The sequence below is a fragment of the Dreissena polymorpha genome, chromosome 7, assembly GCF_020536995.1.
Source record: "Dreissena polymorpha isolate Duluth1 chromosome 7, UMN_Dpol_1.0, whole genome shotgun sequence".
Classification (NCBI taxonomy): Eukaryota; Metazoa; Mollusca; class Bivalvia; order Myida; family Dreissenidae; genus Dreissena; species Dreissena polymorpha.
In genome coordinates, this window is record NC_068361.1 from 66,889,504 (window position 1) to 66,915,088 (window position 25,585).

General features: G+C 34.5%; 1 protein-coding gene across 9 annotated transcripts in view; it reads left to right on the top strand.

Moving 5' to 3' along the window:
• Positions 1 to 2,354: 2,354 nt before the first annotated feature.
• The window catches only part of LOC127838901 (zinc finger protein 160-like), a 91,507-nt gene continuing 68,276 nt past the window's right edge, over positions 2,355 to 25,585 (top strand). Inside the window, exons 1-4 of one of the 9 annotated variants that reach the window (XM_052366975.1) lie at positions 19,387 to 19,850; positions 19,999 to 20,060; positions 20,846 to 20,996; positions 21,485 to 21,646. In XM_052366975.1, the coding sequence (XP_052222935.1) occupies positions 19,481 to 19,850; positions 19,999 to 20,060; positions 20,846 to 20,996; positions 21,485 to 21,646 (745 nt within the window). In that variant the 5' untranslated portion in view covers positions 19,387 to 19,480. Of the gene's footprint in view, positions 2,418 to 9,048; positions 9,918 to 18,212; positions 18,362 to 19,129; positions 19,194 to 19,386; positions 19,851 to 19,998; positions 20,061 to 20,845; positions 20,997 to 21,242; positions 21,255 to 21,484; positions 21,647 to 25,585 lie in introns of those variants that run through there. The other 8 variants (XM_052366979.1, XM_052366970.1, XM_052366973.1 and 5 more) reach the window with 8 other exon arrangements.

Consider the following 25,585-nt stretch of genomic DNA (forward strand, 5'->3'; position numbering starts at 1 on the left):
GAATATTGTTTTTTACACTTGCGTAAATTTAAAAACAATTCTGAATGAATAAAAATGGAAGTGCAGTCATTTACCCAGGATTTTGGTCAGGTACAGCGGCATGACAGCGTGGAAGGGCTAAGTACGGAAGGGTCGCGCCCCCTTAGCGTGTCGATTTTTTAATGTACCAAACATGTCCTAGATTAAAATCTAGACTACTCAAACTACTGAAAGCACCTATTTAATTATTTATTTATTGTTATTTCTTAGTCCTACATTCATTTCACTGTTATTTAAGTCATATATTGTATTACTTAATAACAAACAAAATAACACTAGGCATATGATAAGAACGCAACAATTATTGAAAAAAAGCATACCGATACATGGCTTCTCTTTGTGCCAGGCATCCACAATTATTCCGAAGACAACTGCCTCAATTGCACGTCCTCCTATGCTGACAATAATCAAAGCGAGACTTCAGACGAGAACGATTATCAGTCTTTACCCTTGTGCTAAAGCCCCGCTCGCAGTCTGAAAATAAACACAATTTTTAATAACTCTAGCATTACATACTTTAAATTGCTTTGGTTCAAATACAAACGGATATTTAAGCAGCAAAAAAAAACATATTTCGTTTGTTATTGTGTTTGTTACAGCCTAATGAAGTGCCTACCAGCTATAGATGAAGGGATAAGCAGACCAACATCTGCCTGCTTGTAGAGTTGGTTGTGGATGCTCCATAAATTAATGGTCATCAAACTAAATTGCCTCATCAGTTTTCTTCTCTGGGCCCTGTAGGCTGCCTCATTTGTTCAGTGTTGCGTGTACGGGAAGAGGTAAATGTGTCCACCTAATCAATGGGCACCAAATTAAACTGTCCACCTGGGTAATCGGCACCCGATTTATATGTCATTTCAGACAATCTGGAGGTTCTGATTGTGCTTGATTGCAAAAAAAAAACACTGAATGCCGATTACTAGGTTCCGATTGTCCAGATGCCGTTTTTTTCCTGATATAGTCGTACACATGTCTAATCTAAGCTCCTTATGCACACACAACCGATTAGCACGTGCGTGTTTTGATTGGTCGATGGCTGCATGCAGACAATATTCGTATCAGAGCTTTCAAACTTATCATGGTAGCGCGAGGCTTTTCGAGCCGAGCATGATACACTTGATCTTTATCCAAAACGCACATGCAATTATATTTATCCTATTATTTCCTACCGTTTTCCATAAATTCTTAACATATATAGAATTTCTTGACGATTGTGTTCTTCCGTAGTTGGCAAAACAGGTTTTCCATTTTTTCGGCGTAGCTGTATTAAGCCAGCTTTTCACCTTACCTGACTTTGTAAGTGTCCAATAAAATTCAAATAAAATTTCCCGCGGCTAGGTACGGATGAATACATCATTTATTCCATTGGCCGATTTGAGTATACCACCAGAACATTGGAAACATATCCGCGTCTTTGTAACACTGTTCTACTGCATGAAACAATTTTATCTCTAATGAAAAGGCTTCATAGATAGAACAGTTTTAGATTCTTAATGTGTTTTCAACAATACAATCATAAATATTATTTTTGATTAATTTAACAATAATTATTCCACCATATTGACTAATGTATTAAGCATGAGCGCGATGATTCTCGATACTGTTAATAATCAAATCAAATGGCAATGCGCGACAAACCACTAAAATAGGTTTGTTCGAAGAACGCGCCTATAAATACGGATACTTCGCGTGTGGCCGGTTGACTCATATGTTTTAATTTCACTTCCATTCTTCTTTTGGTTTTCTGTTTTGTTTCTATAGGTTTATTACAAGCAATATGTAATACTGTAAAATAAGCCGCGAAAACTCCGCGTAACATCCCGTACTGCGTGTGATGCAGCTAAGAACTGCACAGAAAAAGACATTCGCTATCCTTGATCTCATTCATTGAACTTTCAACGCCGAATATCTTTTTTAAAGATATTTCTTGTTTGGAATAACTCAAGTGTGATCTAAAAATAACGATAGTATAGAGCTCAAGTTAATACGATCGCTGTAATAGTATCAATTTTTACCTGCTAATACAATAAAACATTGTATGTTATTAAATGTATTATGAGTTCACAATGATTTAACTTTTAAGGGAACAGACTTCCGATTACCATGAAAGGAGCCCGTTTAGAACCCTTGATTTTGTTGATCCCGCCGTCCATTATCAACTTATTAAGTGGCCATCAGCTGATGCCTTTAGTGAGGTGAATTGTGTGTACAATATTATATTTCCAGTTGCAGTAGATTAATATATATTGGATTTTGGTGGTTTCGCAAATTTTCGGTCGTTTTTCATTGCTGTATAATTTGGTACTTCCGGTACATTAATAAGTTAGTGGATTGTGGCCAACAGAGTAGACCGAAAACCCTAACCTCGCCCCGCAAATGTACGTGAACGGTTGTTGTGTTTGTTGTAGTGCTTTACTTCGCAAATACTTCTGCTTTTTTAAAGTCATACATTAGATCAACATCAGTTTTAAGTCATAAACGAGTAGAATTACAGGGCTTTTTTTCCTGACTTTGTGAAGCGGCCCTGGCCCCTCACTTTGTGAAAAAATGAGTCGCGAACTTGTCAAAATTGTGAAAAATTGAGTCGCGAACTTTTCAAAATTGTGAAAAATTGAGTCGCGAACTTCTTAAAATTGTGAAAAAACGAGTCGCGAACTTCTTTAAATTGTGAAATTCAAAGTTCAATGCATTAGCATAGCTAAAGCATGTTAAACACTTGAATATTATCAAAATTTCCTTAAATAATGCAATAAAGGCATATTTTCCTTCTATGAATACTGTATTTGATACAATAACAACACATATACATATATCTGATTTGCAAAAAATTATTCATGTACCAAATGCAACTAAAATACCTGGTCCCAACAATTCTTTACCACAGGAATAACATTTATAAACATAGAACATTTCAAGGGCACATAACTCAGACATGTTCTGGACTTTACAGCTTTAGAATTCTGTTCTTTTTACTCTTGAAAATGTCAATAATTCTCTCAAAATCTGAAGAGGAAAATTCCTTCTTCATGATAATTTTCATGTTCTGTGAGCCTGACCCTTGCCAGTGTATGATGATCTCCCTGGGAGGTTGTCATTTGATCTGAAACATTAGGTATACATTGAAAAACAGTACTTTTGTAAGAAATGTAAACAAGTTATTTTATTTTTCACATTTTTTCACAAAGCATAAATAGACTACATACAAAGTTTGAATCATGAATATGTGTCATGAATATGCATTTAAATGAAAAAAATATATATGAAAAAACCACATTATTACATGTACTTTAACCAAGATTTCCAACCGTAAACAGATACGAATAACAAGTCTCGGTCATCAATACTAGGGGACGTTTTGACTAGGGGCCGTTTTGACTAGCTTCCATCAATACATAAGCCGCGGCAGATACTTTCACTTTTATCAAATGACTTTCCTTATAATGTTATCAATGTGCATGTTTCAAATCTTACCCTTCTGTAGAAAGCTTTTGTTAATTTACTGTTATCCCAAATTTAAATAAATCGGGATTATTTTGCGTTTTTTTTTTTATTTTCTTCGTGTAGTAGAGAGCGTTCGGCGTCGCCATTTTTTACAGTGACGTTGCTGGGCAGAGCTTTTACTATTTACGCCGGTTTCACCGGTTACACAACACTTTAAAATCGATTAAAACAAACAAACATCGGTAACGCGAGTCGACAGTTTTTCGCGAATTCGGAATTAAAAACGAGGTTATGAAACTTATATTTCTGTTCCGAAATGGCCGTTTTTGACAGTTTTGAGCACAAAAAGTCCGTTTTTCACGCTTTAAAACGGCCGTTTTTGTAAATATTCACGGCCATGTCAGGTTTGTGAATTGGCCGTGTCAAAATTGTGAAATGTCCGTCCACGGCCAATCGCAAAGAAGGAAAAAAAGCCCTGAATTAATCGTGGAAAGTTCGGAATAAGGTTACATTCCACTAACATTTCGTATTTCCAGAATACACTGCAAAAACTGTTTCAATAATAACAATAAATTTTAAAGACCTTTACAGTATAGGTAAAGCGTGTTTTACATTTTAAGATGAAATGTCAATTCAAAACTATTCAAGATTTGTTATGTTTTAAATGAACTGTTTGACAAAATTTAAAGATCTCGATGTTCTCTGTGATACAAAGTTTTTATGCAAAAATCAAGACACTCACACTTTCAACACGAATGATGTGACGTTGTTTAATTTTCAAGTGTTTTCATTGTGACAACGGATCAACGTTATAAAAGTGAGCACTGTTGATTTAAAGCTAGAAATTGTAAACGCCGCGCACCAGGTTAACATTTAATTTCCAATATGTGCTTCAGATTTTCAGAAGCTGTCTCCACTACGCTAATAAATCTGAGCGTGTTCTCTAAACCACTTCATTTCTGGACGGTTTGGATGGTTTAAAGAATTGTTAAGTATTAGATGTGCCGACAGGTATGAACGTTTCCTAGCCGGAACAGCTTTAAATGGACTCAAAATAAAATCAAACGTGGTACGGAGAGAAACAGAGAACTGAAAGGACCAAGAATCTACAGGAGGTTTTGGCGTGATGTCACAAGAAGTGTTTTCCGTTACTAAAAATAGATTGGCCGTCACACTTCTTGATCATGGCCATTTACATTGTATTAGATTAAAGATCCTAGGAATACTAAATACTGACAATAAAAATAGATGATAATTCAAAAATAATAAATCATATAATAATTTGATTATAATCATAAGTGGCTTGGATGCGAATCATGAGATAGTGTTATTTTTTATCAGCGATATAAATTTAATGTAAGATGTGCATTGAATCAGTTATAAAACAAAGCCCTAAAAAAGCGCAATAATTACAATCTTTCAATGTAGTTTTAATTTTCTTTTACATTGAATGAATTTTCGTTTCGTTTTAACACTGAATGAAATTTTAGCATTCAAATGGAAAATAAACACCTGCATATTTTGAAATTAAACTGTCTTTACATGTTTATTGAAAACACTTAACTAGTGATAATGAGCGATACAAATCTAGCATTTTATGATACATGTACCATAAATCTATACATTTAATTTATTGTATGCAAGTATTTTATATCCCTACTATGATCAAACGTGACTGCTTCTTTTCATGATGATGTTTCGAACACTGCAGTAACGCACGATCTTTACACGTTATAGCAGGGTTTACATTTGCAGATTCCCGTTAAATACCTTTATTTTGTAGCATTAAATTAGTACAATATTTTAAATTTATAGTTATTAAACACTTTATTGTTATGCTTAAACTGGCTAATATATATACACTGTACAGTTCCTGTTAATCCATTTATGACAAATGTATGTTTTTATGCTCCCGGTAGGGTGGCATATATCAGTTGAACTGTCCGTCAGTCATTATGGCAGTCTGTCCGTCCGTCCGAAAAAAACTTTAACATTGGTCATAACTTTTTAAATATTGAAGATAGCACCTTGATATTTGGCATGCATGTGTATCTCATGGAGCTGCACATTTTGAGTGGTAAAATTTCAAGGTGAACACCATCCTTCAAGGTCTAGTGTTGAAAAAACAAAGGCAGTGGAAGTAATAAGCTTTAAATGGACATAGTTATCTGACCTGCCCACGTACATATTTTTGTTAAATAAATCAAAGCGGCGCAGTAGGCGGCATTGTGTTTCTGACAAACACATTGTAGTAAAAGGTCAAGGTCATTCTTTACGGTCTACGGTAAAAAATACAGATTTAAGGGAAGTTATAAGCTTTAAAAAAGGAGAAAATTATTTAATATTGAACATAGCCACTTTATATATTTGGCATGCATGTGTATCTCATGGAGCTGCACATTTTGAGTGGTGAATCTACAGTCACGGTAGTGGCTTTTAATTATTTGCTACTAAAAATAGAGATTTGTTACAGACAATTATTTTCAAGGGAAGTAATTTATATAATTATAAATCTCATATTATATATTTCCTTACCAAGAATTGAAGTTCTTTTCACAGTTACTGTACAGATTTATTATTTTGATGATTTATAACCCAAATGATTGATTTTTCCAATTTTTTTTTTAAATGATATAATTTCTTTGATGTTCATTACATACCTGTGGACTTATGCCCAAAGATTCATAATCAAGTCTGGCTATGATCTCTTTTAAACCACAGGCCTTGGTTGTCAGTGATGTCTGACATGGTCATAATTGACTGTGAGACCCTCCCCCCCCCCTCCGGTTGGATTGGACAAAATTCAAGGGAAGTAATAACCTTTAAAGGGAGATGATTTCTAAACCTGCCAAATGATAAATAGAAATTTTATTTCAATGCGGCGCAGTAGGGGGCATTGTGTTTCTGACAAACACATCTCTTGTTTAAAAATGTTCAAATATTTTATTAAAGCAGCTGTTAAGTATTTGGCTTAAATGACTGCTCAATATGCCAAGAGATGACCTGGAGGTATCATAAATTGTGTTTAATGATTATGAACAGATTCATGTGGTTTATTCAGGGTTTATGACACCCTGTTTTCTTAGTAATTGTCTGAACAGCATCCGATCATGTAACGAGATAATCGATAATTGTGATGAACAATTAAACACTGGGTTAAAAATGCTGAACTAAAGAGTGTCAAAATTGGTGTGAACAGTTGAATAAAAACAATAACATTTATCAATAGGATTTATTTTTTTCTGTAACAAGGTAAGTTTTTACAGACATACAGGTTCAAATCAGTTTCTATTATGTTGATTACATGAAATCAATCTATTGTTGTATATTTACGTCATTTCGTTCGTTCATTGAATTTAATTTATTCTGAAAGAATTTCAATTTCTGAGTATTTTGTTGGTCTTAAAAAGGGTCGCGAATATGTTTCAAGTAAAGATTATTATGATAACCTTATCGCGATGCGGTTCATCAAAAGCAAACAATAGCGAAATGATCGCAGTGCTGACGGCCAAAATTTGAGCATGTGCAAACGTGACGTCATTATCGGCATCCCCCAAACCTCCTATTGCAATTTGTTTTGAGCAATTGATTTTTTTATTCGTTATCCGTCAAATACAAATCTAAGAAATGATACATTATCCATATCTGTTGCTTTGTAACATTTGTGATAACAAGCTTGGAGATAAAAATGTTGTGTGTCACTAATATGTACTTTGTATCATATGACAGTCCGGACAATCAATATACTATATTGTCTTTAGTGTGTGTCACGAATACATGTACATGTAGGTACTCGTGTATAACAGTGTTGGACAATCATTATAATATATTGGTATATGGTCTGATGTGCATGTCACATTTTGCATTGTTTCAGTTTTTTATTCCCCCTGATCGAATGATTGGGGGGCATTATGTTTTTGGCGCGTCTGTCTGTAATTCTGTCATTCTGTCCCAAAACTTTAACCGTGGTTTAAGTTTTGCGATTAATTTTGCAATATTGAAGATAGAAACTTGATATTTGGCATGCACGTGTATCTCATAAAGCTACACATTTTGAGGTGTGAAAAGTCAATGTTATTCTTAAGGTCAAAAGTAAAAAATACAATCCAAGGGAAGTAATAATCTTTAAAAGGGAGATAATTTCTAAACCTGCCAAATGATAAATATTATTTCAAAGCATCGCAATAGGGGGCATTGTGTTTCTGACAAACACATCTCTTGTTAATTTTCAAATTAATAATTTACTTGTTATACAAAACCAAAATACATTATTTTGTGAACTGGCAGTAAATCTAAACTAGGATCCGATGTTGACATATCAACAATATTATCGTATTAACTCAGGAGTTTGAAATTCTATCCATAAAGCTAATATAAAGGCTAAATAATAAAAATAGACCCCTATTATAGTATATACACAACAGGAAGGAAAGGCAGCAGACCCCCCCCCCCCCACGCCCATTTTCCAGTAAACAAGGGAAATTACTGGAAAGACAGGATATCCTACATCGACCCATGGTACATGTAAAATAATCAAGAGGCTGGTGTAAGAAACTAGGAACACTGCTTACCGTGAACTACATGTACCTTCCTCTAAATTCAAAATTATTCAACACTTTCCGCTCATCGTTGAATCTATTGCGTGTTGTTTTTTTATTCACTCTGTATCTGCCATGTACTTTCACTTCGATAACAAGTTTTATGGATAGAATTTCAAACTTATATGTCCTCATTTAATGAAATCGTCTGGGTAGATGTAATTCTCTTGAATATAAGAAAAGAAAAGAAATCCCGGTTTGACCTCTTTTTCCAGTATAATGTTTAAATAAACGAATCATATAATAAAAATAATAATGACATATTCTGAATGTAGCAATTGGAGGGGACGTTGCTAAAGTCGCACCAAGTACACCCTTCCCCTAGTAGGCCCCGTCAAATACAAGTTGGCCACCTTAAACAACTCTTATTGAAAACCATGCCCAATAGTCTAATGTTGTATTATTATTATTTACTCAGATTAATACATGCAATGTCTGGGGGTATTACTCGCTATTGCAACAAGGTGTAGCTTACTCTGTCCATTTGAAATAGAAGATGATTATTTTATAAATGAAACACAATTATTTATGCCCTAAGATCGAATGATCGGGGGTACAATGTATATTGTTTTTGGCCTGTCTGTCTGTCATTGTATGTGTCTGTCACAAACTTAAACTTTGGTTAAACTTTTGCAATAACTTTTGTAATATTGAAGAAAGCAACTTGATATTTGGCATTCATTTGTATCTCATGGAGCTGCACATTTTGAGTGGTGAAAGGTCATCCTTCAAGGTCAAAGGTCACAAAAAATATTCAAAGCGGCGCAGTAGGGGGCATTGTGTTTCTGACAAACACATCTCTTGTTTAAAGAATGTTTTACTTACTGATTTCAATTCTCAAGCCATTGCAATATGTAAGCACATTTATAAATGTTGTGGATTGTTGAGAATGATACTGCATTAATATCTGTCTCAAGTATATGCCAGCCCACCGAACTAACATGTTTGTTTATCTGTTAATAATTTCCAGAATTACAAGTATACGGAAAAGTCCTTTTCTGGCGTCCTCCAAAATGTATAAAAAAAGAAAACGTGATACAGAATACAATGTCATGGGCAGCGTCACAGAAAGCGAGACTGGGATAATAAAGGAATTTGAATCATCACCCAAAGCTGATATAAACTCTGCATCATCTAGGGTAGGTCCAGAGATCACTAATTCAGACCAAACACTAGATGACGTAAACTCAGTTTGTGTCAAAGTTGAGACAGATGAATGGTATAATGCAGCTGCTGGTTTGTATTCTGCATGCGCCAAATCAACAAATGTTCTACAGGAAGAGAAACATCATGATGAAAACAATAAAGATGGCTACCATTTAGTACATGAACAATCAGAAACAACAGGATGTTTAGAGATGGATCAAGATGTCTGCACCTCAGCAGATGTGAAAGCAAAACAGATAGGATGTGTCGTAACGCAGCAAGATGCCACAAGACAAGCTGGCTTCAATTCTGTATGTGTCAACAGAAAGCAGACTCCTGATTTGAATGTACACCAAAATGTCCATCCTGTGCTTGAGACAGCAAAACAATCTGTAAATCCAAATACAGAACAGAGGAATATTACAAGAAATGGCCTCAGTTTTGTATGTGGGATAGAGAAACAGTATATAAATACAAATACAGACAAAGAATTTACAACAGCAAATGATCATGCTAAATTTGCCAACATTTATTCTGTATTTGTCATGAGGGACCAAACCGAACTTTCAAATGAAAACCAATATTGTGGTGTACCAACCTATACCAATTCTGTTGGTGTACAAACAGAAAAGATCAACCATTACTGCACACGTTATGTCTCTCTGGATTTAAAGTGGGAAAGAGAGATATCAGGTAATTTCATTTTTTAAGGTCGTTTAAAAACTGGTGGATGGGTGGGTAGGGCTTTTTTCTCCATCTTTATGAAGTGGCCCCCTTATTTAAAAAAATAGTGGTAATCTTTACGAAATTGTTACAAAATGTGTCGTGATATGTTCAAAATTGTCAAATATAAATGAGTTGCACAATTTTTATAATTGTGAACATTTGAGTAGCTTACTTCTTTGAATTGTGTAAATTTGAGTCATGAACTTCCTTTATATGTGAAAAACTGCCATTCTCTCAAAAGGAAAAAAGTGCATTTGGGAATGGTCAGTCAAGGTCACTGGTATTAAAAATTGAAAATCAGTTTTTCCCTATTTAACTTAAGTCTTTAAGGAGTTGTTAGATTCTACATGGAAATGTTTATGTATGTGGATTACCAGTCAGGTTAAAGAGGCTATTGGTTTGTTAACATAGTGGCAAAAGGACTAATTGTTAGCTCACCTGAGCACAACGTGCTCATGGTTAGCTTTTGTGAACGCCTTTTGTCCGTTGACCGTCGTCCGTTGTGCGGCGTCAACATTTGCCTTGTTCACTCTCTAGAGGCCAAATTTATTGTCCAATCTTCATGAAATTTGGTCAGAAGATTGGTTTCAATGATATATTGGATGAGTTCGAAAATGGTTACGTTTGCTTGAAAAACATGGCTGCCAAGGGGCGGGGCATTTTTCCTTATATGACTATATATGGCTATAGCAAAATCTTGTTAACACTCTAGAAGCCACATTTATTGTCCGATCCTCATAAAACTTGGTCAAAAGATTCATCCCAATAATATCTTGGACGAGTTCGAAAATGATGTCGGTTGATTGAAAAACATAGCCACCAGGAGGCGGGGTATTTTTCCTTATATGACTATAGTAAAACCTTGTTAACACTCTAGAGGCCACATTTATTTTCCAATCTTCATGAAACTTGCTCAGAAGATTTGTCCCAATGATATCTTGGATGAGTTCAGAAATGGTAACCTTTGCTTGAAAAACATGACTGCCAAGGGGCGGGTAGTTTTATCTATATGTATATAGTAAAAACAGTCTAGTTGTGATAAGCCATACTGTTAAAGATAGATAACCTGTACATTCTTTCTAATAGTTAAGTAATAGTTAACTCCCTTGTACAAACCTGGGACTTCTTTCATAAAATGTGGTGTACATAAAGACAGTAGTTTGCATGCAATTTAATAAACCTATCTCATAAAATAAATGTACGTGTACTAATGCACTGTAGAGCCTTATCTTTAATCTTTACTGATAAGCCAAGTTAACCTACTGTGTTTTGGTGTATTTAGCAGACTACTGTGCTATGAAACTGTTTCCATGGCAACCTTGTTATTTGGCATTTTCTAAATTATGAAGACTCTTTTGATTGAAATAACTTTTGTAAATTCGTCTTATTTTTTACATTTGAGTAACTGGAGTTTTCCACACTCCATAAATTGTGTTCTTTATATTAAGTTAGACTTATTTTATAAACTAAATTTTTGAAGCAACTTCTAAACTAAAGAAACTAATATTTATATCATTTTTTTTTGACAGATTGTGAACTTCTTGGATATGACGGTTGAGTTCGAAAATGGTTTGGACCGGTAAAAAAACTGGCCGCCAGGGAGGTCATTTTCCTTATATTTATTTAGTAAGAAATGCTTGTGAACACTCTAGAAGTCACTTTTTTTGCCTAATCATCATTTTTTTTTTTAAACATCGATTTTATAAATATCTCGGACGAGTTCGAAAATGGCCACAGGGCTCAGCCTAGATTCAAACTTGAGGGAGAAGTGACTTCTCCCTGAGCTGAAATTAGGGAGAAGTGAGGCCACTAGAAGGAGAAGTGATTTCTGTTCGGCGTTTAATAAAATCTTAGCTTGTTTTACACCCCTCATTACACCAAGCCGTAGTATCATCATCAATGACAAACAAATAATATTTTCAAATTCAATAAATCCTTACATATTAAGTCACATAAATCAATTCATACAAATAAAGCTTGTGATTTCCATGTGCATCATAAAAATAAACAGTACTTTAATAATGCAATGACAATCCAAACCCTATTTACATCATAATGTACATGATAATTAGTCATTGATTTTTTTCACCCAATTGGGAACGGATCCGGTACCAATGCCATTGGGAATTCTTCGCGTCATGAAATCACCAAATTGTGGTAAAACGAGTCTTAACAAAACACAATCTTAATGCATGGGACATATAGTATATCTATTACTGTTTATCCGAATTTTATACATATCTGAAATATGTACACTTGAGAATGCCTTACCTGTTTCATTTAATTATCCAAATTTTCCTTGTTGTTATCTGGTTTAACAAACCTTATTACATGTTCATGATGCTTTCTCCATTATTGAATCTACATAACTTGTAATTTGAATCGCCAGCTTTGAATTAAACGCGGGTTTAACGTTACAATACGTCTGCCTTTTGCAATGTCGAAGGTCATGACGTAGCAATTTTATTCTACTCGTATACTTTATATCTAATCGAGGAAATGTGTTTTCTCAATGTCTATTGTGTAGTATTATGACTTGTTAATATCTCAGATAATCATCGCGCAAATACAGGAAGAAGCAGCAATAATGGGTGTAAAAATTCCATATTACATAGCTTGGTTGTTTATGTGACTGCTAAACAAATTAAAAATAATTAAATCAAACAAGAAATCAGAGAGAAAATATAAATAAAATGGAACGTTATAAACCCAATGACCTATGCATGTAGATTACAACTGGGAAAGTCGGTCGTATGACGTCACAAAAATCCATAATGACATAATGACGTGAACAAATTCCAAGGGCAGTACTAAATAAAAATATTAATCGGGCTGTGCTACTAATAAAACAAGTTTACGTGATTTAATATTAAGAAGCAAATGAATACAAATGGTAATTCCATTAAAGCGACATTATTGGAATCATACAGTATATAGGTGTTTTGACAACTGAAGACAGAAATGATTTGATGTACGATTTGAGTCCAAATGTAGTTTACATGCAGATTTGTTCATACGACACAATGACACAATTTTATTCAACAATGAAAAATGCCTATAATATAGTATTCATGCAGATTTGTTCATACGACACAATGACACAATTTTATTCAACAGTGAAAAATGCCTTTAATATCACTAATGATTCCAAATTTTAAGGGAAGAAAGATATAGTGAATCGAAAACCATCAAACACGTGTTTTTAAGTACATAAGCATCGTATCCTTTTGATAAAAACAAGTTAATTAAATTGAAAAGTTTAATATGAACATTTGGTTTAACATATTTTAATTTGCGGACACGCTTCAAAACATCTCCGTAAAATGATGGATGGGAGATTCCATTATTTAAATGCCATTTTAAAGAAACATTATATTTTGAAATTAAATCACCATACTTAGAGTAAAATCTAGCAAATTTATTTCTTAGGTTATGATACAAAAAGCCTTGTTTAAGCAATTTTTTAGTTAATATTAGATTACGATCATTAAAATCTTTAATACACGAACATGCTCTGGCATAACGTACCAACTGCGAAATGTAAATACCATAGGAAGGTCCTTTAGGGATGTTGCCATCTAGAAACGGAAAATTCACAATTTCAAAGTTAAAATCGTCCCGTTTGTCGTATAAACTAGTTTTGATCAAATTATTATTAATAGTTAAATGTAAGTCTAAATACGCAGCGTCTGTATTGGATATACACGATCTATTTAAGACTAGTTCTTTTGGGTAGCTTTGTGAATATATTGTTCAAATAATGGATTATCTAAATTAAGTATGTCATCAATGTACCTACTAGTAAGGTTAAAACAATTTATCAAATCTACTTGCTTAGTTTTAGATAATTCTAACATTAATTCGCTTTCATAACAATATAAAAAAAGGTCAGCTATAAGTGGCGCACAATAAGTACCCATAGGAACGCCAATAATTTGTTTAAATATTTTACCATTAAATTCAATTAACAAGTTATCCAAAAGAAAAGTAAGTGCTGCACAAAAGTCAAGACCAGTCCAAATGATGTAATTATCTAATATCTGATTAGTAAAAAAAGCTGTTTTAGTGTTTAAAGCTAGATACAAACATTTCTCTCTAGCAAAAGTTTTTTCAATCAAAGAAACAAGTTTGGATTTTATTAAAGCGTGAGGAAGCGTTGTATATAGCGTCGAAAAATCATAAATACTTACCTGCGACACCTTATATTTTTTATTTTCAATTTTATCAATAACTTCTAAGGTGTTTTTTATTGACCAAAATAGGTTAATATTACTATTTTCATAAACTTTATTACAAAATTTAGCTATATGATATCTAATAGCACTCAATGCAGATGTAAGATACACTGATAATTGTTTGGTGGTACAAGACACTGAATTAGCGATAAAACGACTTTTATATGGCGTCTTATGTAATTTAGGTATCCAGTAAAGTGATGGCAATTTATTGTCAGTAATATTGACTATTACATTTAACTTTATGCATTGGGCAATATGGTCGGTAATAATTTCATTAGGTAGCTTATTGTACTCACAATATGATGTAGTTTGTGAAAGTTCTTGTGAAATAGTTTGAACATAAAACACTCGTCATATTATGATAACATTATTAGCAGCCTTATCAGCAGGAACTAAGACGAATTTAGATTTTAAGTCTTCAAGCAATTTACAGAGATTTTGTTTATTAAATTTAGGCGACAATTGTTAATAGTTTTATTTGATCGTTCGTCAAAAAGTTGTAATTCTGTTACTCTTGTATCTTCAATGCAATTGAGTAATTAAATAGTAATTAAATTGAATGCGTTTTAATTCCCTTTTTAGCCGGATTTTTTTCGAAAAAATCTCGGCTTATAGATTGATGTTGTCGGGCGGGCGGGCGGGCGGGCGGGGGGGCGGGCGGGCGGGCGGGCGGCGTGCTCGAAAATGTTAAAGTTCTTATTTCATGGTATAACTTTGGTATGCTTGGACCTAGAGTCTTCAAACTTGACATGAAGGTTGGCCAGGATTAACAGATGACCACTGGTCATTTCAAGGTCATTCATTTGAAGGTCAAGGTCACTGTGACCTTCAATATAAAAAATGTTAAAGTTGTTATAACTTTGGTATGCTTGGACCTTTCATGGTATAACTTTGGTATGCTTGGACCTAGAGTCTTCAAACTTGACATGAAGGTTGGCCAGGATTAACAGATGACCACTGGTCATTTCAAGGTCATTCATTTGAAGGTCAAGGTCACTGTGACCTTCAATATAAAAAATGTTAAAGTTGTTATAACTTTGGTATGCTTGGACCTAGAGTCTTGAAACTTGACATGAAGGTTGGCCATAACTAGTTAGTAACCACTGGTCATTTCAAGGTCATTCATTTGAAGGTCAAGGTCACTGTGACCTTGAATGTAAAAATGTTAAAGTTCTTATTTCATGGTATAACTTTGGTATGCTTGGACCTAGAGTCTTCAAACTTGACATGAAGGTTGGCCAGGATTAACAGATGACCACTGGTCATTTCAAGGTCATTCATTTGAAGGTGAAGGTCACTGTGACCTTCAATATAAAAATGTTAAAGTTGTTATAACTTTGGTATGCTTGGACCTAGAGTCTTGAAACTTGACATGAAGGTTGGCCAGAACTAGTAAGTAACCACTGGACATTTCAAGGTCATTCATTTGAAGGTCAAGGTCACTGTGACCTTGAATGTAAAAATGTTAAAGTTTATTTTCTTACATTTGATAATGAAATTGATGGAAACTTCAAACAATATGTTACTAATTTGCTAATAAAAAAATTGAGATCAAACTTTCCTAATTGTCAATTCAAGTTCATATTTGTGACCTTAAATGTTATTGTTGTTCATGTATATGCATGCATTCAAAACATAACACAAGGTTTGCTCATGCCTTGAAAAGTACTTACATTTCATTTTGACCTTTGAACAATATTTCAGTAATTTAAGTATTGCATTGACAAAAACACGAAAGGTACTTTCCTGTCATTTAAATCAAAAATCCGGCTTCAATGCGGTCATCTCCGACCGCGGAACTCTTGTATTATTGTTTAATTTGAGTTACAATGCTATGACGTTAAATTTTATATACACTTGAATGTATTATGAATATTGCTGGGCCAAGTGTGAGGTTGAGCGCTCTATAACCAGGTTTAAACCCCCAATGCTTTGCATTGACCGTTCCAAGGCGGTGACCCCAGCTTTATTCATATTTTGTGTTTATGTTGGTTTGTATTGTGCTGTATTGTGCTGTTTTGTACTGTTTGGGCAATCGGTCACTTGCCTTAAATAAAGGACCAACTAATTGTTTTTAATGAAAATTCAATACTGCTCCAGCAGCTGGAGTTTCACTTCTTTATATTGTTAGTATAAAAATGAACTGTGATTCCAGTTTATATAAGATGGGTGTTACTCGTAATTATCGGTGGATTAACAAACTGACAAAACTCGCTGGACTTTAACAGTAGTGGATCTACGTAATTAATAGACCTTTGATCAATTTTGTTTTTCTTTAATAATTTTCCGACTTTCTTTAACCGTGCCGTCTGCCAAAAACCTGTAATTATCGAATGGTCAATCAATTACATGTATCACGTAATCATTAGACGACTTACAGCACGCGCAAAGAGGTTGCGGGATATAAAATAAAGTCGTTTACGTATGGATACGGTATATAAAATTATGGAAATAAGCACTACAGTTTGCACGGGTGAGTTGTTAGTTTTCGTTTATATGGTTATGAATTAATGTCTGACAAAATAAATTGCACATCGACTGGATAATTAGTGTTTAAGAGTTTTGAAACACGGAACAAGTAAACAGAAGAACATACTAGAATAAATCGTATTCATATTTACTGTTGGGAATGTGTTGCGCGTGTAAACTTTTTTGAGCGTAAATACATGTCTATAACGATGTCATTTCATCGCTCAGGTAAACTACTGCATATGTATATACAATGCGCGCGTTCTCATTGGTAACTATCGATGTTAATGTACCGCTTAACTCCGCCTGCAAGGCGTGTACTAATTGCGCTTGCAGAACGGAGAACTATCAAAACTGTCGTCGAAATGACACTCGCTTTGATCTTTTGATCTAAACCGTTATTGTTTGGAGTGAAAGCCCATGCATGCTAGTTGCCTGGATAAGCTTTCGCAGCAGTCGATCGTTTGCTGTGATAATAAACTGATTACATAGCAAGCGTCATCGGTGATTTTATGACATGTGAATTTTTAGATTAAAAAGTTGAGAGAAAAAAACGTCGATGTTGTAAAAAAAGAAGGCGAAGTCAACTTCTCCTTCATGTAATTTAAGGGCGACATTATTATGTCCCGGGCAAAGATGTCGCCCTCACGGCCGAGCCCTGCCGGCCATGATGGGTGGAAAAACATGGGGGGCAGTTTTCTTTATATGTATTGTAACGCATGCCTTGTAATTGTTTACTTTGTTTTTATTCTAACAATAATAATTCTTTAAATACAATTTTTAATAACTTTTAAATTCAGTGATGATAGTTAATAACTTATGAATTCATCAATGATAGATCAGGTATATTTTCATTGTATGATAATTCTTAAGAAATGAAATAAATGCTTTAAACTCTTGTAAGTGCAGATAGTTTACATCAGTGGTCAGTGATATCTTTGATCAGTGCTTAATATCTTTACCTGGATGCTAAGAATAGCAGTGCTCTCATTTGATTGGATGTTTACCTATGAAACTATGCCTGCTACACTTCAGAATCAGGGGACTGGCACATTGTTGACCTCTCCCATAAGAACTAATCAACCCAAACATCTGGGTATACATGTGAAAGACTAATGCTAGACCTCCTGGCTCTAAGTTGAAAGAGTTAGACCACTAATTGAAAGATTGGGGTTAGTGAATTACTTATCTGCCAGACCTGTTTAAAGTAGCAACTGTTAGTTTTATCATGGAGGTGAGTTTAATGTTCTAAGTTGAAATTTCACCAAGTAAAAGTGACTTATTAGTCTTATTTTTCTCTAATGAAAATTTTGAATTAATGATTTACTGTGTTTCACTAACTGGGAATGTTAAGTTAGTGGAGTTAGTTTAGTTCTTTTAACTAAGTGCAATTATTAGTTAAGTGATTACTAAGGCAAAGTGAATTAGTATTTTGACTCAAAGTGAAAATATTGAGTGAGTGATTTAATAAAGAACAGGACTTAGTGAATTTATGCAACAACAAGTTAATGCTTTTAATAAGTGATGAGTGAACATAGTGAATTTATTAAATGACAAATCTGAGCTAATCTTTTAATTAAAGTGACTTAGTGTGTTGTGATTAACGCAAAATATAAGTGATTAATCAAAGCCGAAGAAATTGATTTAAATTGTTTGTTTTCTGAAAGTGTCTAACATTAGACTTAAGTGAATAATACAATGAAAGTGAGTTCTTAATTATTTGTTCAGTGAAGTGAATTGAGTGAATTCAATTATAGTGATCATGGGTGTCTGTTTATCCCAGTGCTTTATACAGGCATTTGCCTCATACTGAACACAAACTGTTGACCAAGTTAGACATGAAAGTGTATAATGGTTTTTAAACATTGTTTTAACTACGATAAACTTTTGAAAGTTTATGAACTGTATTTCTATATGAATTGTTTGCATTATTGCTTACATGTGTAAGTATAAATGATGAATGTTTGGAAAGAATAAAAATAGTTTAGTCACATTGTTGTTGAAGAACAGGTCATTTCTTTTTATCTCAGGTGAGCGACTTTGGGCCTTTCAGGCCCTCTTGTTTTTTTTAAATATTATGTATTTTTTATTATTGTATGTAGCTTCTACTGAAAACTGTAGATAATGCAACAAAAAAGGTTGAGTAAACTTCAAGTTATTGGTATGCATCTTAAATTGACAGCAGCCAATTAGCAGAAATTGTTTAGCACGCATTTACCAACCAACATATCATTGAATTTACATACCTTTTATGTTTTATTTTTACTTCAATTATTTGTTATATAAATCATTCCGTTAAGATGCATTATTACCTATTTCAATTTAATTGACATTCAATGTTTTTGCAATATAATTCAATTCAAAAAGCCTATCCACATTCTTTCATTAATGTTTTGTAAATTTTCATTTGCAGAATTGTGTGAGCTTTTACTATTACTTTTATTTTTCAACATTATATTTCAAATTTACCAGGTTCTAACCCTGTATGTAAACTCAGCTTTGGTTTACATTTCAAGCCAATTGTATAAAGGTCAAGGTCACTGTTGTTTATAATTTATTAAAATTAGATTATTATGTTAAAGATTTAAGACCCTGTTTTATAGCTTTGCCATGTTTCTCGTAATCATTTATCGTGTGTGCTCTCATTAGTAGAACAAATAGTCTGGTGTTATAAACAAAATAATATTATTCCATCCTTCAGTTCAGCAACAGAACCCACAGATGGAGAGTGTTTCCCATGGGCAAGCTGCTTTTGGACAGGTGAAGACAACAGCCAATTATTTACCTACCAGTAGTTCAGGAAGTGGTACTTTATTTCTGAATATGCTGGCTACAACTTCTGCAAATCAGTGGCCGCCTAGTGCAAACAATACATATGTGCCTGTAAATATGAATGCTGAAACATCAAACGAAGAAACATCTTCAACCCACCAACTGAGTCCGTCCGATGTTTCAAAGGACGCTGATGACAAACTTTTGTTGGCTGGCTGGTATGCCATGCCCTCCAAAAATGATAAATTATTAGAGAATTCTAATGTAGAAGTGAAGTCTGGGGAATATTCTTCTGATGACTTTGAAAAGATATTCATTGAAAGAAACACAGAGATAAGCAAGAGCTCTGATTCAACTCTGACGGTTTGTGATCCAGGTTCATCCAGCTGTGTAGTTGAGCCCAGGGATGCTTCAGTAAGAGGTATTGATATTTACAAAAGTTATAAAAGTAATATATAATCAAAGTAAACGAATAGTCCGGGTAGTGTGCTTGTTCTGTGTACAATTTCAATTTAATTAACCAAAATTATTTTTGTCTTTTATTGAGACTGTGTATTGTATATTTGCAGATACTCTTGTATTTGTGAATTCAAAGGAAATGTCAACAACTGCAAACAGATTCAAGCCATTGGTAATTTTACTCTAGCAAACGAAGTTAGTTTGGTTATACTGGAATCACATTTACGGTTGGCCATTAAGTCCATAGTCATGCTGCACATGTGTTATAAGTCGCAAACTACTCGCTCAGTGTTCTGTATATCAACAGGAAACTTTATGCTATAGAGAGGTTGTTTATACTATGTAGAAGTGCAAGATATCTTTTTGAGCTTGGCTGTTTTCGGAGAAATCCCAAGATATTGTCATATCCAGCTTGACGTCCGCCGTCAGCCGTCCATCAGCAACTTTGCTAAAACCTTTACATTGGCTCTTAAATCAAAGTGCTTCCACCTACAGCTTTGAAACTTCTTATGTGGATGCACCTTGATGATTCCTACACGCCACACCAATTTTGGGGTCACTAGGTAAAAGGTCAAGGTCACTGTGACCTCTAAAAAAATATTCTGATAAGCTTTCATTTATTAAAAAATGCACCCGTTTCCGAGCGTTGGCACCCGTTATGCGGTGCGCTTGTTAGGTATTTCACGTTATTCTTTGCAGAAATATTTGCCCTTAAACTGCATGTATATCACCAGGTCCAGATTCTGTCATTTGTGAACCATGGATTCATGTAAATGCTGTAGCCTGTTTAGGGCAATCATGCTTTTTTTGTTTGGTTTGAGATATAAGTAAAAAAATATCTTTAGATATGAAATAATCTCTGGGTTAAATAATGTTCTATATATACGTAGAGTGAAAACTATAGAAGTTAATTTTTACTAGCCTTTTACTGTGCATATTTACTTTTTGCATATTCAGTGTAAAGACGATGGGAACTTTGATCAGCCCTTGGAGAAGGACGTGGAATTGGAACGATTCTTCACCAAGCAGGAGCTGGACAAGATGACGTTCCACGAGCAGAAGAGACTCAAGAAAATTGTACAGAACTACGAGATCATGTGTGATATGGGTATGGTATATTACACCCAACTATGAGATCATGTGTTATATGGGTATGGTATATCACACCCAACTATTGGATCATGTGTTATATTGGTATGGTATATCACATGGAACTATGAGATCATGTGTTATATGGGTATGGCATATCACACCAAACTATGGGATCATGTGTTATTTGGATACTGAATATCATACACAACTATGGGATCATGTGTTATATGGGTATGGTATATCACATGGAACTACAAGATCATGTGTGATATGGGTATGGTATATCACACCCAACTTTGAGATCATGTGTTCTATGGGTACTGAATATCAAACAGAACTATAATTTCATTCTATGGACCTCATGTAATGATGATGAACCCGCTTGCCTATTTGGGCAATTTTTTTCAGACATGTTTTTTTTAAACGTTTTCCGCCAAAAATAACAGATTTCATGAAAGATCCCACCTATTGTGCCATGGTTCTAAGTTATATTTCTTCAAACAGGTCTTCCGGCCATCAAACCGGATTTCATGAAGGGTCACGCCTATCAGGCCAAGGCTGCAGAGAAATCTGCTGCTCGGAGTTGCAACATGAACGTGGACAAGTCAGTCTCTGACAGCAAAGAAGATTTGACCCCAGATATGGAAAGAAAGAAACAAACAAAAGGTAAACTTTATGCGGATTTCTCTATCTGAGAGTCTGCATCTTCAGCTCCCTATTCCCCTCTCACCCTAATAGAAAAAAAATACCGCTTCATGTCTTTGATTTCATGTGGTTGATTTAAGTAATGGGTGACCATTATAAATATGACAGTGTTTTTTTTTCACCATTTTGGGAATTAGGCCAGGTCTCATTGCATTGGGAAATATCGCCTCGTTTTGACTCAATTGGCAAATTAGTGTTGTTTATTTTTTGCTAACAAATACTTACAAATTGATGATAAAAGTGATTTTAATATTATATTTACTAAGGGTAAACTTATAGAGCTGGATTTAAGATGAATAAAATGTCTAAACTTATTTAAAAAAAAATTGAAATAATTATGAATTCTAAGGTCCCAATGGAGAAAATATATTCTTTTTGTGCCATGCCAATGGGTAATTTGAACGGAAAATTCACTGTGTGTCACTGTATGAACTGTGTGGAAGTAGAATTTATAAATGTATGACTTTATTAGTTTGGCTGTTTTCGGAGAAAACCCGAGGTATTGTCATAGCGAACTCGTCGTCATACCACACCAATGTTTGGGTCACTTTGCCCTCTAATATAAAACTTTAACATCAAATTATAAATATAATTATAAATTATAATCCTTTACTGAAGTATTCTATGTACAGATGCATATTAAGTCTCTCAGATGAGTTCTTTTCACCTCTTACCTTTCTTCCTTTTCTTCTGACAAGCTTTCATTTACATGTATTCAAAACTGCACCCACAGCCGAGCTTTGGCACCTGCTATAAGGTGCTCTTGCTTTTTAAGATGCCATACTATTACTCCTTAACAGTAGATTTAACTTTATTTTGATACAAGATTTTGATATTTATGATCAGAGCACAATATGCTCATGTTGATTTTTAGCTCAGCTGTTGTCGGAGAAAACCCGAGGTATTGTTATAGCCAGCTTGTCCAACGTCCGCGTCATGCTAAAACCTTAAAATTTTGTTAAGGTTTTGAATATTTGCTCTAAAATCAAAGTGCTTCAATCTACAACTTTGAAACTTTATATGCAGCTGCACCTTGATCAGTTTTACAGGCCACACCAATTTTTGGGTCACTAGGTCAAAGGTCAATGTCAATGTGACCTCTAATATACAACTTTTACATATAATTATAATTATAAATATAATTATAAAATATAATGCTTAAAATAAAAGTATTCTATATAAAGATGCATAGTATCTCAGATGAGTTCTTCTCGCAACTTACCTTTCTTCCTTTTCTTCTGACAAGCTTTAATTTATTCAAAACTGCACCCACAGCCGTTGGAACCCGCTATGCAGTGCTCTTGTTTTTAGCTCACCTGAGCACAACGTGCTCATGGTGAGTTTTTGTGATCTCCTTTTGTCCGTTGTCCGTCGTGCGTTGTCCGTTGTGCGGCGTAAACATTTGCCTTGTTAACTCTCTAGAGGCCACATTTATTGTCCACTCTTCATGAAATTTGGTCAGAAGATTGGTCTCAATGATATCTTAAAATGGTTTCCGGATAACCCCTTTTGATTTTCAGGTCACTAGGTCAAAGGTCAAGGTCACGATGACCCGAAATAGTAAAATGGTTTCCGGATGATAACTCAAGACCGCTTAGGCCTAGGATCATGAAACTTCATAAGTACATTGATCATGGCTCGTAGATGACCCCTATTGATTTTTTAGGTCACTAGGTCAAAGGTCAAGGTCACGGTGACCCGAAATAGTAAAATGCCCGTCTGCCCGTAGCCATATCTTGGAAGTGCTTTGGCGGATTTCATTGATACTTTATATGAGTATATATATATATATATATATATATATATATATATATATATTAAAAGGATGATGCATGCCAAATGGCTTTGTACACCATTTGTTTATAACGGAGTTATGTCCCTTTGTATCTTGAAAAAATGCTTTGTTGTGTGTCGGGAGCCATATCTTGGAAGTGCTTTGGCTGATTTAATTGAAACTTGGTATGAGTGTATATATGGCTAAGAGGATGATGCACGCCAAATGGCATTGTACACCATCTGTTTATAAAGGAGTTATGGTCCTTTGTATCTTAAAAAATGCTTTTTTGAGTGTCAAATATAACATTTTGTGTCCAGAAGCATATTGGTGGATGATATCAATTCAACAAATTTGATTGTTATCCCCTACCGGTGAAACCTGAGGGGACTTATGGTTTGCGATTTGTCTGTCTGTCAGTCTGTCTGTCTGTCAGTCTGTCCGTCACACTTTTCTGGATCCTGCGATAACTTTAAAAGTTCTTCATATTTTTTCATGAAACTTGAAACATGGATAAATGGCAATATGGAGATTATGCACGTCATTTCATTTTGTTCCTACGTCAAGAATTCTGGTTGCTATGGCAACAAATACTAGTATATAAAAAATACTGACAATGGTGAAGTTTCACCGGTAGAGGACCATATTGCTTGCAATCTCTTGTTTATTAATATTTTAACAAACCGTCAAGGTTCTCAATTATCTGGAACTGAGTCACATGCAAGACCCATAACCCTATAAACAAGGTCAAGGTACCATATTCAGGTCAAATATCACAAATTTGATTAACTAGTCATAATAAAGCCATAACTTCACTATGAATCATGGGATTCTGTAACAACTTTGCACAATTTTTATTCCCCCGGATCGATTGTTTTTGGCCTGTCTTTCTTTCTTTTTGTCTGTCATTTTGTCCCAAAACTTTACTGTACAGTTAAGTTTTGCAATAACTTTTGAAATATTGAACATAGCAACTTGATATTTGGCATACATGTGTATCTCATGGAGCTGCACATATTGAGTGGTGAAAGGTCAAGGTCATCCTTCAAGGTCAAAGGTAAAACAAAGCGGCGCATTAGGGGGCATTGTGTTTCTGACAAACACATCTCTTGTTCTTCTTTATATGACTGTGTATCACAGGTAAGACTTGGGTCTCTAGGATGAAGCTCGAACACAGGTCAAATGGCGCAAATGTTGATGTAAATATTATGCTTCTATTGCTACAGGAGACGAACTGCTGGTCTGGTATGGAGATGAATATGCCAAAGAACTTGGCCTCATCAGAGACAAGAACTTGCTCTTCAGACCTAAATATGTCAATGGAGAAGGTTTGTTGGCTGTTAATTTTTAGCTCATCTATTTTTTGAAAAAAAATTATGAGTTATTGTCATCACCTTGGCGTCGGCGTTGGCGTCCGGTTTAGTTTTGCGTTTAGGTCCACTTTTCTCAGAAAGTATCAATGCTATTGCATTCAAACTTGGTTCACTTACTTACTATCATGAGGGGACTGGGCAGGCAAAGTTAGATAACTCTGGCGTGCATTTTGACAGAATTATGTGCCCTTTTTGTACTTAAAATATTGAAAATTTTGGTTAAGTTTTGTGTTTAGGTCCATTTTATTCCGTAAGTATCAAAGCTATTGCTTTCAAACTTGCAACACTTACTAACCATCAAAAGGGGACTGTGCAGGCAAAGTTATGTAACTCTGACTGGCATTTTGACAGAATTATGTGCCCTTTTTATACTAAGAAAATTGAAAATATGGTTAAGTTATGTGTTTAGGTCCACTTTATTCCTACAGTATCAAAGCTATTGCTTTCATACTTGCAACACTTATTAACTATCATAAGGGGACTGTGCAGGCAATGTTATGTAACTCTGACTGGCATTTGGACGGAATTATGGGCCCTTTATACTTAGAAAATTGAAAATTTGGTTAAGTTTTGTGTTTTGGTCCACTTTACCCCTAAAGTATCATAGATATTACTTTTATACTTGGAACACTCGCAAACTATCATAAGGGGACAGTAAAAGGACAAGTTGCATAACTCTGGTCGTCATTTTTACGGAATTATGGCCCTTTTTTGACTTAGTAACTTTGAATATATGGTTAAATTTTGTGTTTC